Consider the following 17,755-nt stretch of genomic DNA (forward strand, 5'->3'; position numbering starts at 1 on the left):
ATTTTCAACATTTAGTTGGAAAACTCGACCAAATCGAACCTTCAAATCGTGGTATTCAATCAAAATCACTTTATTGTGCATGCCTCGTTTAAAAATTTGCCAAAAGCAAACAGGTTTTTCTAACCAGATTCTGTAAAAACCAAAGCAAGTTGTATTCTCCAGAGCCACTCTGAAGCCATTAGTGACTCAGCTGGGACAGGTGACAAAAATTCAGGGACTTGTTGGCAGAACTGCAAGCGATGTTTGCACAACAGATAGGAGTCAAGCATGGAACCAAATAAATAAAATACAAGCAGTAAAATGTCTCTAGTATTTAGAGGCAGCATTTTCCCAGTATTGCTAACAGCTGTGGGCACTGGGAAAAATATTGTACGCATTGATTTTATGGGTATCAACATGTACATGAGTACATGATTTATGGCATTAAATGGCATTACCTGAGTTTCTTCCTTGTGGCAGCCATCTTGTCCTGCAGGTTAAAGACAGGCCACGCCTCCAGAGCAGCTCTTTTATTGGTTCACTGAATAGGTGGGACGTCAGATGTGATAACAGGTGTGTCTTGACTGGCCAGTTGAAACTGGGAAGACAAGCTGCTTCCCTGTATATATGAGTGTGTGGGGAGAGAACTGTTGAATGCAATTTGTGAAAGTTTTCTTACATTTTTTTGTTTCTTGCAGTTTTTTTTTCTTCCTTTTGGAGATATGCTGTTTGTTTAAAGAATGCAAATAAACAGCTTACAAATTTCAAGCACACATTTTTGCCAGCTTGATGATGGTGCTCAAAATGCCTGCAATGCTATTTAAACCTCTCCTTGCAACAATGTTACAGTGAAAAATGAACCCACAGTGAGCAAAAATATGAATAGAAAATGGTTCAGAAGGTTTACAAAAGAAAAGACAAAATAGCAGATTTATCTGTATGATTAAGTTTTATACATTTGAACATTTGATTTTCATAGTTTTTCTATGAATCTATATTCATGTTATCCTGTATACTTCAGATAACAACTCAATGGCCATCGAGCTAATGCAGCAATTCTGTTATGTCCAACTAAAAGAACATAATGCATGTAGTGTGTTCTTTTCTATAGGCCTGCTGTTCTCTATAATTCATGGATATGTACACCCCAGCTGCTTCGGCACGCATGTAACTCTCAGATGAGTGCCTATGTGGCCTGCCTAATGCACTGGACACTCCCACACACCCTTCCTTTTAACATGTATTTTCCTTCTTGATCATGTTGCTAGTTAGACTGGAGAATAACTGAAAGGTCCCAGCTGTCTCTCAATCCTTTATATATTCTGTCTCCCTTGCTGTTCCATCATTCCGCTCCAGCATCGCAATTCCCTGCACTTTTCCACTGCCTGCAAAAAACATGCGGTCTTTCTGCATAAAGGAAAATGACGCAAGTTAATTGGTTTGAGCAGCAAAGGTAAGCACTTTGACAGAACAATAATGTGAACGAAAAGAGTAAAATATGAGTCAGAGGGAGAGCAAGATACAGTGTAGTGATGCGCTATGTTTTTGAGCTATTCACGGTGAATTAACAAAGGTTTGGCTCAGTATCTATATTTTTAAAACTCTATATCAAGAGTCCAGTGGAGTAAACCATAAAAAGGAAACATAAAGCTTCAGAGTTTCTGTTGTGGTCAGACAGAGAGGTAGAAGAGATGGCGCAGGATGGAGGGAAGCAAAGGAAGTAAAGAAAGGAGAGAGAGGAGAGAGAGATGTGGGTCGAGAGGCGATGCTGACCAAAGCCGACACCCCTCGGCATGCAGCGTTCACCCCCAGGGTGTGTGTGTGTGTGTGTGTGTGTCTTTTTCATGCCTCTATGCTTGTGTGAGCGTGACTGAGAAACAAGGGAGAATATTTAAAGCTGATTTGTCATGAGAGAGTGGCAAAACAGTGGAGCCAGCATAGGCTTTGATAAGCAACACAGAGATGCACAAACACACACACACAGGCTCACACACATACACAGACACACACACACAGATGCCTTGAGCTAACATTTAGCCAGATGGAAAAGGCTTTGGTTATTTCTCATGGGTGGAAATACTCTGAGGGCGCAAGTACAGCTCCCCACATCCACAACCAACACACACTCACATGCACACAAACGCGACCCATATACAGCGACGAACAGATGCGCACACACACACACCCATTGTACGCACATATAAACAACCGATGATACAAACACACACTATCACACATGCTCGTGGCGCTTAGGAGCGGTTTCGCTGATAATGGGCAATGTTTTACACTCTGTTTCCAAACACAGATGAATAAACAATTCAGCAGATAACTGAGAATGACAGCAAGAAGGTCTGTTGCAATAATGATAATAATAAAGGGAATGTTTTCATGCTGCCATGTATTTTTGGTAGAGCTATTTCCACGGGTTCATTCATGCCAAATCCAAGTAGCCTATTAAGATTCTCACTAAGGTTCAGCTCAGATGCAGTAGACCCTGTGGTTGATTCTGCAGCTGTCTCATAGTATGAATGAAGTTGGCCAAAGTAATCCAGTAAACCACTCTGTACAGTGCTGACTGCTGTTTTGTAAATGTTTCCCTTTGCATGACAGACTTTTTCAGATGTCTGTCTTTAGCACTCAAACAGAACATTAAGTCAGCAACCTGGATATTAACGTACGAAAGTGTCAATCACTTAATGCACAGAACAGCTAAAAACTGCATAGTTATGCACATAACAGGCAAAAACTTTAACATTAATGGACAAAACAGTCAAAATCCTTGATATTAAAACATGAAACAATTAAAAGCCTGCATATTTACATACAAAACTGGAATATCAATCTGTTTTTATACTGTATAAAAATTATAAATTCTCCTTCTAGTCTTTGGTTTTATCCTTACTCTTTTTTTGTTTTTTAAATTTTTGGACACAATAAGATACGAACTGCTAATTAATGAATTTTAAAGGTGCTGGTAGGTGGATTTTGTTATTTTTGCATAACAAAGTCCTGTTTCCACTCATCCCGCTTAGAGACGCTAACTGGCTCCTGGCTGTAGCCTCGGAATGAAAGAAAAGATCAGAGAGTGGTATCAAGTTTCTCATCCAACTCTCCACCAGAAAACAAATGAGCACTTTTACCAAAAATGTCAATCTATTCTGATGCTGCAAGGTAGGATTTCATAAAACTGGTATAATTACTTACTTGATCATCTCAAAGCACATCAAATCCCACTCCACAACAGCTTAAAACACCTGTTTTTGTAGATTAAAAAAATGGGAATGGCACCAAGAATGCAAGCAGCAGCATTGCATTTCTCCAAGGAGTTTTTTCACAGCTGAAAGTGAATGTATTATGTGTGTCCTGTTAGCTCGTGTTGTGGCTTATGAGAATTCACTTTGAGAAGATGAAAGTCAGACAGGATATGTCAGACAGGGGATGGCAGATGTAGGAAATGGGGTCGCCTTGTTATAATGTCCTGTGGGAGTATGTCTCTGAGTGGGAAGGTATCATATGCAAACTGTCACTCAAGAAAAATAGTTTGCTTTGCACAGAATAGAGACGTGGATTGAAAAAGTTTAATATTAGGCAACTGTTCACCAAAATCAGCTTTTAATTAAGAGAGAAATGCGAAGTTTAATATCTTGTCTTCATTGTCAGTTCTTCTTCAGTATACTTTCTCCACAGAGCTATTTTTCCGTTGCCGGTGCACCATGTTGCTGTGTGATTAGAGTCTGATTGGCACTTGGATCAGAAATAGATCTCAGAGTCATGAAGAACATCACACCCCGGCAGTGGAGGTGGGAGAGCCAAGTTTAATTAGTGAGAATTTACCCACGTGCACCATCGCAGACATACATGCATGCACATACACACTTACAGCCGAGAAGTTTTTAGTTTTTTTCTTGAAACCTACCACATCCTTAAACACACTTTCATCTGCCCCCGACACACAAACTCACCACACAGTCACGCAGCATCATTGTCACAGTTATTTAAGTGTCAGATCAGGAGTCTGTAAGCTTAATTGCCAGAGTCAGACTTTGCATGTGTGTGTGTGTGTGTAAGAGAAAGTGTTTAAAGCAGGATGTGAGTCAGACACTCAGTGATATTATCAGCACAATATCATATTTCCTGAGATTGCAGAACATTAACTTTCTGTCAAGTTCTGAAGCGATAAATGTTGTATAACTGATTTAGAGCATAGGTCTTGTCAGACATGTATTTTAACAATGCTGATTCTCAAGTTTTGCAGCTTTGATGAGAACCATTAGATAGCCACATGTGCTATGATTTTACTTTGCAAATGGGGGGAAAATGCGCAGAATAAAACTGTAGCACAGCTTGATAAAAATCCAAAGCCTGAAATTAGTTTCAGCACATTTAGACACAGTAGACTCATTATTTATCCATGATAAGAGAAGTCTGGGGCTGTTTATTCTACATAATTGGTGCAACCACTCATGCAAATGCACCTTCCCACTCCTTCATTTAAAAATCTCAATTTTTAATCACTCCCACCTGAAAATGTTCTTTAATAAAAATGTAAATATATAGACTATATTCAGTTCTTTTTAAACTTAGTAAATGCTAACAATGTTGAAACTATTTAAATAATTATTTAATAATACTATAAAACTCTCCAAAACTGTTATTCTTCTGAACCCCAAAACCTGCTGGCCGTTTTGAAAGGCATGGTTTTTTTTTTTAAATTGCCAAAATTCCCCCATTTATTAGACTATAAATCCACAACTGTTGGATTTTCCACATTCCAACAGCCCTTCACTTAATTCTGTGCAACTTGCATATCCGTTTGGAAAATTAGCCAAATCTGGCTTTATAATCATGATATTTCATCAATTTGACTTAAATCTATACATTTTCTTCAAAAATGAACTCAAAATACACTAATTACAACTTATTTTAGCAAAAAAAACCCCAAAAAAAATGCAATCTTTAGAGAAACCAACAACGCCATTGATGACTCAGCCACCTCTAACATATACGGGACAAAGATTTGAGACTTTTTGGCTGAACTGGGCGGAACTGCAGGCAATGTTTACAGATTGGAGAGTACGGACAAAAATTCAGATTGTGAATGGGTAAATATTTATGGCATGTAGATAAATATATTTTTTTTCATGATTTATGATATTGTAACTGTGTCATGTTACATTGAAGACACGTTGGAGTTCTCTCTATTTCTAGTGACGGTTAGCTGTTTCCATAGAGGTGCAGGACTTTACACTGCAGTGAAAAATGAGACCACAGTGAGTAAAAATGTGACAGGACCAAAAATGCCCAGAAACTGCATGTTTAAAACTGAATGTCAGCACAGTCTGTCTTTCATTTTAGTTGCAATGTGCTGTAGTACAGAGCTTAACAAAAATGTGTCACTGTCCTATTATTTCCAGACTGCACTGCATGTCCCACTGTGCCCTCATATAAATCTGGTGGTTTCCTCAGGATTCTCCTTAAGCCTTATTCCACATGAGCCTTGTACCCAAAATCATATCCTTAGCAGACTGAAGAAATGATGAAATGAACTGGATCTTTAACTGAAATTCCTTCTCCAATCATTGTTTCATTTGCATTAATTTGCAGTAGTGTCACTGACATCTCTGCATGATTTATATTAAGGCCAATGCCACGACTGCGGAACAGCATCCATAAGAGCCAGGTGCTACTCGAGCATATTTGCATATTTTCTCCTTTTAGTATCTTCCTTCTTCTTAATGCTCACACACGGACACACTCACACCTGTGTGCATGGGTGGGCACTTTAATGTTTAATTCATTCTACAGTATATGCTCACAAAAATGTCAAAATAGCAAGTTTCACAAGGATTATGTGCTGAACAATTCTGTGGCCAGAAACAGTGAGTTTTATTTCTGCATCAGTTCCTTAAGAGAGCTGACTGCAAACACTTTAAAGATGCCTTAAAAAGTGGGGCTAAGGTGGATTTTCTTTTATATGCTGTAATGTAACTGCTAAGAAAGACACAAATGCATTGTTTGTTCAACATGAATTATGGATACTATCACATGATTATGATGCATACAAAAATATAACACTCCCTTGTGCATTAACACAAATTACCTTATGTGCAATGCTGACAGACACACACACTTAGAGCTCAGTTCCCCAGAGACATTAGTGGGTGAAAGTTCCCGACACATAAGCACTTTTATGAGTGAGTGGACCCACACAGTCAGGCCTCTGATCAGCAGAGTGGAAGAATTCCAGTTCAAACAAATTCTGCTCCAACACACACACACATTCGCATGCATTCACATAAGCACAAATGCTCCAAATTAAAAGTGCATCCTGTGTCCCAATCGTTAATGCATGTAAAGATGCACTGAATTACAGTATTAATTGCTGTTGCCAGAATTAGCAGAAGGTGTGACTGCAGCAGAAGCGCAGAATGACCAATGAGACAGAGTTACTGACTGCGGAGAAAACGATCACAGAGAAGGGGGAGAAAGGGAAAGATGGGATGGAGCAGGGGAAGCAATTAAGGGAAGTTTGCATTGAAGAGGTGGAGGGGAAGGCCATAGCTTCATCATCATCTCCCAGGAGTGCAGGCTGTGGTTCCTTGATTATGCATTCTCTTGCAAAAAAACACACACCACTCAGAAAATACAGCCATGTCAGCCTACGTCAGCACATTACCTGACCTTCTCAGTGTGTCTGTGTGTGTCTGTGTGTCGTAGCATTTTGGCTAAATTTAGGAAGTCAGCAATACAGTTGTGAAGTTTTGTTGAGCAATAGCCAAATTAACTTTCTGATTGCATTGATTACTTCGGGCTAGATAGGGATGTTTGTTAGCACTGATAATAACACACTTTGAACACAACTTCAGGAAGTACTACTATACTTTATAGAGGGAGTCAATAAAGCAGAGTCTGTGGTAGATACTAGCTACCATATTATTCTTCGTTTCTTTGTAAATATGTTTGTCGTGTGTGTGTGTTTACATGCGTTTTTGTAGTAAGTTTTCAGTCCAAATAACCACCAGTGATGTCTGTTGCTTGTCCTCCAAACCTACTGTAACCTACTACATGATTCTTAGTTTCAAGATAATTATTTCAAAGGACTGTTATAAGCAGCCAGTTTTCTTCTAACTTTACAGTTGATATTTTTGAAAAATGAATTTCAAAATTTTAATTGACCCCTTGGCCTTTTGTCTTGAGTGAATTTGGTGTGTAAAAGTACTTGACAGCAGTTGTCTAAAATATCTGCTTGGGCTGAAATATTAGAATTGAATGGGTGTAAAACTTCAGACTTACTAATCATTGACAGATGCGTGAACATATTAATGAATGTTCAGTAGAAACACAACTACAGATTCTGAAAACTGGACATTTTTGTGATTCTTTTTCCTCTATGGAATCACTTTAAAAATGAGGTATGTGACTCTTTTCTCAGTTATTCTGTGCTGTAGATTTCCAATTTCAAACTACTGACCCAGACAGAAGGAACTTGGTTAAATTTTCAATTTGACCAATAAATTGGTTGACATTATCTGTAATATTTTTGCTGGAAAACCGTCACTCGTGTGTGTTTGTGTGTGCCGTTAATAGTGAGAAACTGCAGTATGGAAATGCACAATTTGGTTTGAGACTATTTAGAAATAGTGTCCCTGATGAATAATTTCTCCAGCAGAGAACTCTGAGAAGTTTTGAACTGTAAAATGCCCTGCTGTGTATGCATCTCGGTTACACAAACAAAAAACAAACAAACCCCCTTCCCTACAATCCGAGCAATGAAGTTTACGAATGCTCATCTTCTGTTCATGCATTTAAATTATGTCTTTTTTTGGAGGTCAGGTCACCATTTATAGCGAAATGCCACCTTTGTATATCTGTTGTTTATCTCTCTGCATGATTTGTGCTTCTAGTTTGTGCTTCTCTCTCTGTACCAACATCTGTAGAAATTCATTTTTTCATGTGGATTTGCAGTTTGTGTGCATGTCTCTGTGAACAAGCTGCTTTGCTTGTTTTGAATCTACAACTGGACGAACTAACTGATTAGTTGTAACCACTAACAGACAGCAATCGCCTCACCACAGACTTGTACCGCAAAGAGGAAAACGTCACGGTAACACCAGTGGGCGGAGCCATCCACAGCCCACGCTACCCCAACGCTTACCCACGCAACCTGCTGTTGTCATGGAAACTACTGTCACCACCTGGGAGCCGCATACACCTGGAGTTTGACGGACACTTCGGCCTGGAGGAGGCTGAGAATGGAGTGTGCAGGTAAAACACGAGACAGAAAAAACACTGACAGAGATGGGAGGAATGGAATACAGAATAAAGGATTATAGTAGAACATATAGAGTAAGGAGAAGGACATGAAGTGCCTTAAGAAAAAAAGACAATAAAAGGAAAAACAACCTGAACAGAGGTAAGAAGGACTGAGCACAAAAAGGAGGGAGCAATGATGAATTACAACAGCTATAAAAGAGAAAAGAGAACCAGTGATTAAAGAACCAGAGAGACCAGTGAGATGAAGCGATCGAGAGGAAGGTTCAGTGTGACAGGAAAAGTTTATTGTGCAAGAGTCTCAAGTTGAAAGAAAAACAGCAACAATAAAATATGTGAAAATGAATTGCACATTAGCACATAGTAATATTAAATTCTGATTGAAGGGACATAAGAGAGAGAACCATAAAAAAAAGGTATAAGGTGGTATAATCACTGTGAGAGAGATGGATAGTTGAAGTTTGCTTTCTTGGCAAGAAGTACAAGAAGTTTGTCCTTGAGGACTGAGGGAAGAAAATAGACTTTTTAATCCCCATATGCAACTCAGCCATCTTTGTAAGCACTTTGCTGAAAAGACAAGGGGGAACAGCAGGGGGGAGAAAGAGAGGGAGGAGCAATTTGGAAAGGTAGGAAGAAGGAGAGAGGAGATTTATAGCTATATATATATATATATATATATATATATATATATATATATATATATATAGAGAGAGAGAGAGAGAGAGAGAGAGAGAGAGAGAGAGATGATCTGCTGGCTTGAGAACACATTGTAATGGATACAATCACTAAAAGTATCTCAAGATCCTAAGATCTTAAGATAAACTATCTAAAACTAAGCTGCATTTGAGAAATGGCCAAATGTTCTCCATCTCGTTAGAGGAAAATTACTGATTGTATGCTGTAATGCTGTTACTGCTATCATTTCAGTCATCTACTTAACAGAGTGGCATAAATTTTGGTACAGAAATTTATGGTTTCTCAACAACATGTCTGAATGTCCTTAGTAACCTACGAGTGACGTTGTTTCAGCACTGAAATAGTCTGTCAGCACGTCATTGCCATTGTGCTTTCAAGGAAAAAGTGTTCTGGCTTGTTTGTATTTCTTCAAACCAATCCCAATGGTCTTACGCGGTGCTATGCCAAGGATGCAAAATCAATGCCCTTGCAAAACAGTGATAGACAAATTGGTTTGATTGGACATTTGCACACAGCTTGTCATTAAAATGGCTAAATTCACCAGAAGAATCATGCAGGTTTGCCTCATTGCACCATCCAAATCATTACCAAAACTTGTTATTTTCAGCACATAGGTTGCAATTCAGAGTTTAATGTTTTTGTTTCCCCTAGCAAAGGGGTTAACTTTCAGTTTTATAACCAAAGTCTACATCCGATGAGTAAGACTAGTGGTCCACAGACTTTCTGTCTAGTCCCATTATTGCATCAAAAGATACCATGTTTTTTCCACAGTAATTTATGGCCAAAGTCATGCGAAATAAACAACATGTCCATCAGCCTCAGTTGCTTAGTGGTATTTAGCAAGTGACAGCATGCTAACATGCAAAGCTAAGATGATGAACATGGTGAAGTTATACATGCTAAATATCAGCATGTTAGAATGTTGCTGTGAACATGTTGCAATGCCAGCATTAACATTTTGCACCTAGCTTGAGTGCCTGAGTGCTTTGCTGAGTTGCTAGCATGATATTAGATTCTTGGAGGTTTTTTTCCTTTGGTGGCTTTGGAAATATTTCCTATCGGTCATGATAACACCTTGTTCTCAGATCTAGACACAACTAGTCTTAAACAGAAAGAAATAGAAACAGCCAAATAAGAAGATAAGTTGTAAATTTACCAAAATTTAGCTGGATCAATTAAACAATTTATCTGGAAAACAGTAATTTTTTCAGGTTTTTCAGAAAACACAAAAAAACTGAACCATACCACATTGGACCTTGACCTAGGCCGTTATACTACAGGGGTAGAATTGCATGATCTGTTCAACTGAGGATGTAAGCGGTTTTACCAGATATGGCCACCATCATGAGGACATGATTTAGGCAAAACAATAACTTGTGTCAAAAAATTACTTAGGCCATTATTTTGGGAAGGTGATGATATCAGAAATGACACAAAAAGTCTTCATTGGACAGGAAAGCAGTAGAACATGAAGTGCACATGTGAAGTCAGAACTGTGATGGACATTTGATGTTATCTATCTATTATGTTACTATATTCTCATGCGTCATCATTGAACCTGCCAAGTATAATGCAATTATAATCAAGAAGAAAGAAAACAAAAATAACATCTAATTTTACTGCCGATTATCTTACATTTTCCTCCATCCATCCATGAGGATAGACTCACAAACACATTCATCCATTTATGATTTTTTTCAGCCTGCCTTTTTGTACTTTCTTGACAATGTACAATTTTCATCCTCCAACTTTAGCTCTTTCCTCCCACATATTCATCTACTTGTCCATCTCTCTCACTCACACTCCAGGTATGACTTTGTTGAAGTGGAGGACCAATCAGAGACCAGCACTATAATTTGGGGTCGCTGGTGTGGGCAGAAGGCACCACCTAGTCTCAACTCCAAAACCAACATGCTCAGAGTCACCTTCAAGTCTGATGATTACTTTGTTGCAAAGCCGGGATTCCAAGTCTACTACTCGCTGCTGGTGAGAAACGTTACACTCGCACTCCTGCACACATGGCTGACGGTGAATTGTGGGCTGTTATTTGAGACGCAGCTTAAAGTTTTCTTTTATTATTTTTTTTATCACATCAGGTTCAGCTTGAGTACTACTGCAATGCTGCGGGCAACAATGCTTCTTTTACTGTTTTACCTGCACTCGACAATAAATGAAAGGTATAAGATGACGGGGGAGATAAATAGGTAGGAGAGAAAAGAGGAAGGGAGTGAGGGAGGATCTAGTAACACTGTCAGGAAAAGGCCAAAATGTATTAGCCAACTGTTCTCTTCTCACACGTCCAGTCGACAATAGAGGGGAGGTAGGGAGGAGGGATGGGAAAGTGTTCTCTTAAAGGCTGTCAAATGAATAGATAAGGAGATTAGCTTTGTCATACTGCCAGGAAGAGGAAAAATGAAAGAGAGGGACTCAGATTTGAAGATGTTCTTCCACCCTATAACCAGAAAAGGGGGAAGAGAAGAGCAGCAGCAGGACAGAGAAGCATTTAAAGATGTTTCTGGGCTTCCTCTGTTATGAGGATGAGACACAGCATCACATACAGGGTTGAACTGGTGGCACTGCAAGTTATCAAAAAAAAAGTGGAAAAAAGTGGTTTAAGCACCCCTGGGATAAAGGCCAAGAAGGACGCAGAGAGAGAGAGATCCTGTATTTGCTGATGATCTGTCACTTTAATAGCAGAGTTTTTACATTAGCTTCAATAAATTTGATATGTACAGTTTGTGTTGTTTGCGCACACAGAAATTTCACAGCCATAAACTCTAAAGTTTGAGCTAAATGAGCCCACAGCAGTGTCACCATGTTTAACGGAACATAATGGCCAAAAAGTAAAAGCACCTCATAATAGAGTACTTGCCTAAATGTACTTTCTGCCGCTGCATAAACCACAAACAACTTTCTTATCTCACCCTCTCAGACTCTCACTGCTTCCCCCTGTCGTCCCTCCCTCCTCAGCCTTTGTTGTTTCTCCTCTGGTCAAATAATCACACCTCTGTACATTTTAAAACAGAATCCACCTCTCGAGGCCTATCTCATTTGATCAGTTTTTACCCATTTTTCAAAGAGCTCCTGTGTTCGAGTGTGTGTTTGTGTCTTTCCATCTTTCACAAACACACACACACACACACACACACACACACACACACACACACACACACACAACTTCCCTCCAGCTAGACTGCAGCTCTGTGTGTGGCTTAATTTAGCAGGTCTAATTTGTTCTCTCCAGACCTGTCGAACAGATAAGAGGGAGGAGGAGAGGAGGCAGAGAGAGGAGAGGAAGAAGAGGGAGACAGGGAGAGGAGGCAGGGAGAGAACGAGGCGAAGCAGCATTGGAAGGAGAGAACAGGTGTCTGAGATGGTATCAGCATGTCAGCTAATGACTAAAACAACCTGAACTGAGGTAGACAAAGAGAGAGACAGAGGCGGAGAGAGGCAGCTGAGAGGTAGTGAGCAATATGGAATGGACTGAGGTGGACAAGATAAAAGAAAAACCATAGGGGAAAGCAAAACAAAGTCAGTGCAAGAGAGAGGAATGGCAGAGTGGAGTCATGCAAGGAAAAACAGATAATAGGGACCAAAACAAAACACAGTTTTACTATTAAACCCTGCTATGTTACAAGTCTTCATGGGTTCTCTGTGTTCCTGGTATCTTAGACCCAAACCAGTAATCAGCATCACGTCTACACAGAAGGCAGCGTGTTAGGAGAACAACCCTGGGTTCAGCCGCAAAGCCTGAAGGTGGGTTTTAGAAGAGTGTCATCTTTAAGAAAAAAGACAAAATTGAGTCAGAAATTAGACCCAGACACCATAAAAACAAGAAAAATTATTGAACTTTCTGAGGACCCTTGAAGTAATCGTGTGTCACTTTAAGTTTTGTCAGAAAAATTAACCAAATCAAAGCTTAAATTGTGATATTTTATGAAAATGATTTCATTCTACATATCTCAATTTAAATATTGCTAAAAATTAAACACATGAACGAATTAGATTCTGTAAAAAGCAAATAAATAAATTCTTTGCTTTTCAGTGCAACTTCGAAGCCATTAGTGACTCAGCTGTGACCAGCAGTCACATGGCAACAACAAAAAGAAACATTTTTCGGCTGAACTGCAGGCTGTGTTTACATAGAGCAGATGGGAGACAAGTGTGGAAACAAATATAAAATATAAGTAGTAAAATGTTTACAGTATGTAGAAAATATGTTCAATTGCAGTAAAATAAGCAATCAAAGAAATTCAACTTTTTGTGTTTGTTTGTTTGGGTTTTATTTTTTTAAGATTTACGGCATTATAATAGTTAATGCTTCCATATAAATGCAGGACTTTATATTGTAGTGACAAATGAGTCAACAGTGTGCAAAAACACACAGAAATTGCTTGTGGTTCATCAGATTAAATCCAAATGTGTGTGTTCTCTGTGAGACAAATGATTGACTCAAACCAGGTTCCTATTATAGTAGTTTTGTCAGATTTGGATAGGATGTTGTTTTATTGCCACTTGTTGGGTTTTCGTGTTGGGTTTATAGATCTAGATCTAAGTGGATCTGGCAGCATGTTTGTTACAATGATCCATGAACAAAAAAGTGTACTTTGCGGCAAAGTGGAAAACCAGGAACTCATGCAGGAAAAATGACATGCATTGCTGCTCATCATGAACCCATATGGCTGTTTGTTCATTAGAGGAGCATTATACTGCTACAGTGTTTATCTGAACTTTAAATGTTTCAACCATTGCATGATCAGCGAGGATAAGATGGCAGTTTGAGTGTGAGCATAAATTCGAGGTAAATTGCACCCTCTTGGTTGGAGTTGGGCTTAACGCTGATTTGCATGTAGCTGTGGAAAATCAAGACGTTTTGCAATCAAGTCTGCCTGATGCATACAATATGTTTATGGCCAAATGTAAATGAAAGTGGATTAAAATTCACATGACCTTCATGCATGAAAGAGATATTTGAAATGACATCTGTGAATGGGGTCTGATGGGGTCAAACAAATATCAGATGGGGTCTCATTATCCTTGATCTGCTTTAGATTGGATACCTTTTTAAAAAATACACATTGTGTTTAGATCGGTTTCAGACTGTGACCTAAAGTGACCCTTATGTCTGAATACAGCTACTGCTTTTCCCTCCCCCCCAAAAAACACTATAGGCAACACTGCAGTCAGAGGCCTTACTCATTATTCATGTCACTGTTTCCCCCAGAATTGCTGTCTTTGATCCTTTTCAAATCTTCTTTTCAGTTGTTGCGATTCGTCAGATTCAGCGCAGGCTTACATGAAGTAATGAGTGCGTTTGATTGCGTAAGATAAACATTTTAAGCTATTTTAAAAGCTAAAAAAAGGAAATATGAGAGCACAAAACTGCCTCATTATATTTATTGTGAGCAGAAGCAGCTTTAAGTTTATATTCTAAGATTTCAGAACATTACGGAGCTTTATTTTTGTTTGTTTTGCTTTATGTGTCTTTTCTTCTGGTGTTGATTTTATTATCTGAGATCTACAAGTAACAGTGAGGTGTTTAGCTGCTAATCCAGGTGCAAATTAGAATCACATTCAAAGTGATTCAATATATATTTTGAAGCTTTAGTTAATAATTAGTGGTATGTTTTCAGTTTCATATAGCATATATTTTATGTCTGTATTGATATATATATATATATATATATATATATATATATATATATATATATATATATATATATATAAAAGCACTGTAGGACTCAATTATTTTAAAAATTGTTTAAATAATTATTTATTAGTTTATCTTTTTTCTAATTGTTGATATGTTTATGTGAGATTCTTCTGGTGGTACTCATTGGTACCATTTTACCTGTTCTTGTGTTTTTAACAAGCAAAACTCTTTAGTTACTGCCACTTGAATTACACTAAAGATGTACATTTCCAGCCATTTAATGAAGCACCTCAACTGTAGTAAAAACAATGTGCAACAACTCCAGATTTAACTGTAAGTAAAGTACTTAAAGTTTTTACAGTTTGTGTAAAGCAGTAATAATTGTGTGTTTTGAGTTTGTCGCACATGAAAAAGCTGTGTGAATGATTAAGAAAGTGGCCAAGTACATAAAATTAGATGTCAAAATTGTGAGAAAATGACTATCTCTCTGGGCTCTGAAACGCTGATTCTGTCCATCAATGCCACTGATTGAAAGCTTTCACTAGCCAGGAAAACAGACCTGAGTTCATTTTAAGTGAACTCAACAGCATAAATCACAAAACTACAAAACTAAATCACAAAAGCATACCACAGATATGTAATATTTTTGTCATTTTGCAGTGTGTTGAGTTAATAAACAAGACACATAAGGAAACTTACAGTCATTGTTAGGCATGTCCCACAGATGAGGTTGACTGGACGGGAGCATGAAGGCCAGAGAGGGAAATATTTAATTTGGCCCCATTCAACAGTAGTGAAATATCCAAGAATTTGAATTGTCTATGATGAAAATTTGTAAAACTACCAGGCCTCCATCAATGTCACTTTTCATCTCATCAGTCTCAGAACATTTGAACACAGAGATCGAGTTATTCTGTGAATTATGACATCCAGGGGAGATCCATTTGCATAGCTAGCTTCCAAACTGTAGGCTGTAGCAGAGGGAACCACTGTTACTAATACATTCAAGTTATTGTAGCATTGCGGTGTTAGGGGAATGGACCATCCAAAGTATGACTCCAGTGTGTCATCGAGTCATGATTTCTGTCTCCCACAAAAAAAAAAAAACTAAACACAAATGCTCCACAATTCAGTACCACATAGTCAGAAGTCCTTTCACATTTTCAGCAGTTATTTCCTAACATGTACTAGTATAATGTGTCTTGAAACAGATCTCTGGATTTTCTGTACACAGACTTAAAAGTCAGTCACCAAGAGAAAACATCGAAGCTGATATATTTCAGTAAATATACTACAGACTCAGAAATCTCACAGTAAACTACAAGAAAATCCTCAGTGCACCGTGAGAGGAAGTATTTTTCAAGGCTCTAACCTGAAAATTAGCTTAGACTCAGTCATAGATGAGACAGCATAAATGCGGTCAGTGTGATTTATCTACTGAGTTAAGTGTCCTCTGGCTGTAAGCGAGATAACTGCTTGTGGGGGGTAAAAGTCGAGAGGGAAATGCTCTCTCCTTCTTCACCATCCACCACACACTTAATCCTCAGCTGCTCCAATGTCCAACTGTACAAAATGAAGGTTGAAAAGGGCAGCTCCCTGATGTCGCCTCCACTAGACTGCTACTGTAAACAAGAATGTATTCCCTCACCACCGGCTTATATGGCAGTACTGCTTCAAACATCACACTTTGCTTCTACACCAAATAGTGATTCATAAATTGTTTAATTCAAAAACTGTTTATCTACAAAATGAGCTTGTTTTAGTGTGTTAAAATAAGCTCTGAAAAGATCCTTGTATGCCCGAGTTTCAAATTGCTGCTGATCTTACTTGTTTTCCTCAGTGCTGCTACATTTACACATACAGAAAATTTTATTCATGGTCTCTAGCACCTCTTCATTGCGACGCTTCACAAAATCCAAAATGTAAAGATAGAGCATTTGAATGTTTTTACTGCTATTTGTAACAAACCTTTCATCAGATGCTCTGCAGATTATTACTTGAGATGTCATCACACAAATCAAAGTTTGTATGAGGACCCAACTGGGAACACTTGGAAAACTGGGTTGTGGTGTGTTTGTCGCATGAAAGCAAATCAGATAAAGCACAAGGTTTAGTGGTAGAAGGTGGGGTTTTAGCAAGACTTCAAAAGAATATGTGCTGGAAGGTATTATGTGATCATTTGGTAATTACCGTATAATTGACAGTTGCAGTTACAAAAGTGTAGGGTTTGACACCATTTTCACTTCCTCCAAAAAGACCATATCTGTCCTGTTTCTACCTGTTTCAGGGCTGCACAATGGCGTGGTGGTTAGCACTTTTGCCTTGCAGCTAGAAGATCCCTGGTTCGCATCCCGGCCTTCCTAGGATCTTTCTGCATGCAGTTTGCATGTTCTCCCTGTGCATGTGTGGGTTTTCTCCAGGTACTCCAGCTTCCTCCCACAGTCCAAAAACATGCTCATATTAATTGGTAACTCTGCATTATCTGTAGGTGTGAATGTGAGTGTGATTGTTTGTCTCTATATGTAGTCCTGTGATGGACTGGTGGCCTGTCCAGGGTGTCACCTGCCTTCACCCTAAGTGGTCAGCTGGGATAGACTCCAGCCCCCTGAGACCCTAATGAGGATTAAGCAGTGTATAGATAATAGATGGATGGATGTCTTTGAACTGTGGGAGGAAGTTGGAGTACCTGGAGAGAATCCACGGTGCATAAGGAGAACATGCAAAGTCCACACAAAAAGACCTTCTAGCCTTGAGGCGACAGTGCTTGAATTTGTTACTAATAGTGGGGGGAACATGGTGGCTCTACATGCTATAGATGTTTTACTTCTTACATTTTTAATGTGTTTCTGTGCTTTCCCTGTATCTGCTCTGTGTGAACACAGCCTGCAGTTCAGTCCAGTTCAGATAAAACATGCCTGGATTTTGTCATAATACTGTTGGTCACAGCTGATTCAGTATGACTTGCACAAAGGAAGGCAGAATTTATAATTTTTTGCACAATCTGGTTGGAGCGTCTGTTTAATTATCGGCAAATTTGTAAATGAAATGTGTAGATTAAAGAGAGTTTGACACAATGTTCTGATTTTAGGCTTCTATTTGGTTTGTTTTCCCAAAGGACCTCTATGTCACACATTTCACAGAGTTTTAGAAAGTTAA

General features: G+C 38.7%; 1 protein-coding gene across 3 annotated transcripts in view; it reads left to right on the forward strand.

Annotated features, from left to right (window-relative positions):
* The window catches only part of pdgfd (platelet derived growth factor d), a 62,428-nt gene that overhangs the window by 25,719 nt on the left and 18,954 nt on the right, over positions 1-17,755 (forward strand). The window contains exons 2-4 of one of the 3 annotated variants that reach the window (XM_035951059.2): positions 8,034-8,244; positions 10,755-10,932; positions 12,619-12,702. In XM_035951059.2, coding sequence (XP_035806952.2) covers positions 8,034-8,244; positions 10,755-10,932; positions 12,619-12,702 — 473 coding nt within the window. The remainder of the gene's footprint in view (positions 1-8,033; positions 8,245-10,754; positions 10,933-12,618; positions 12,703-17,755) is intronic. The other 2 variants (XM_023276424.3, XM_023276425.3) reach the window with 2 other exon arrangements.

The sequence above is a fragment of the Amphiprion ocellaris genome, chromosome 7, assembly GCF_022539595.1.
Source record: "Amphiprion ocellaris isolate individual 3 ecotype Okinawa chromosome 7, ASM2253959v1, whole genome shotgun sequence".
Taxonomy (NCBI): Eukaryota; Metazoa; Chordata; class Actinopteri; family Pomacentridae; genus Amphiprion; species Amphiprion ocellaris.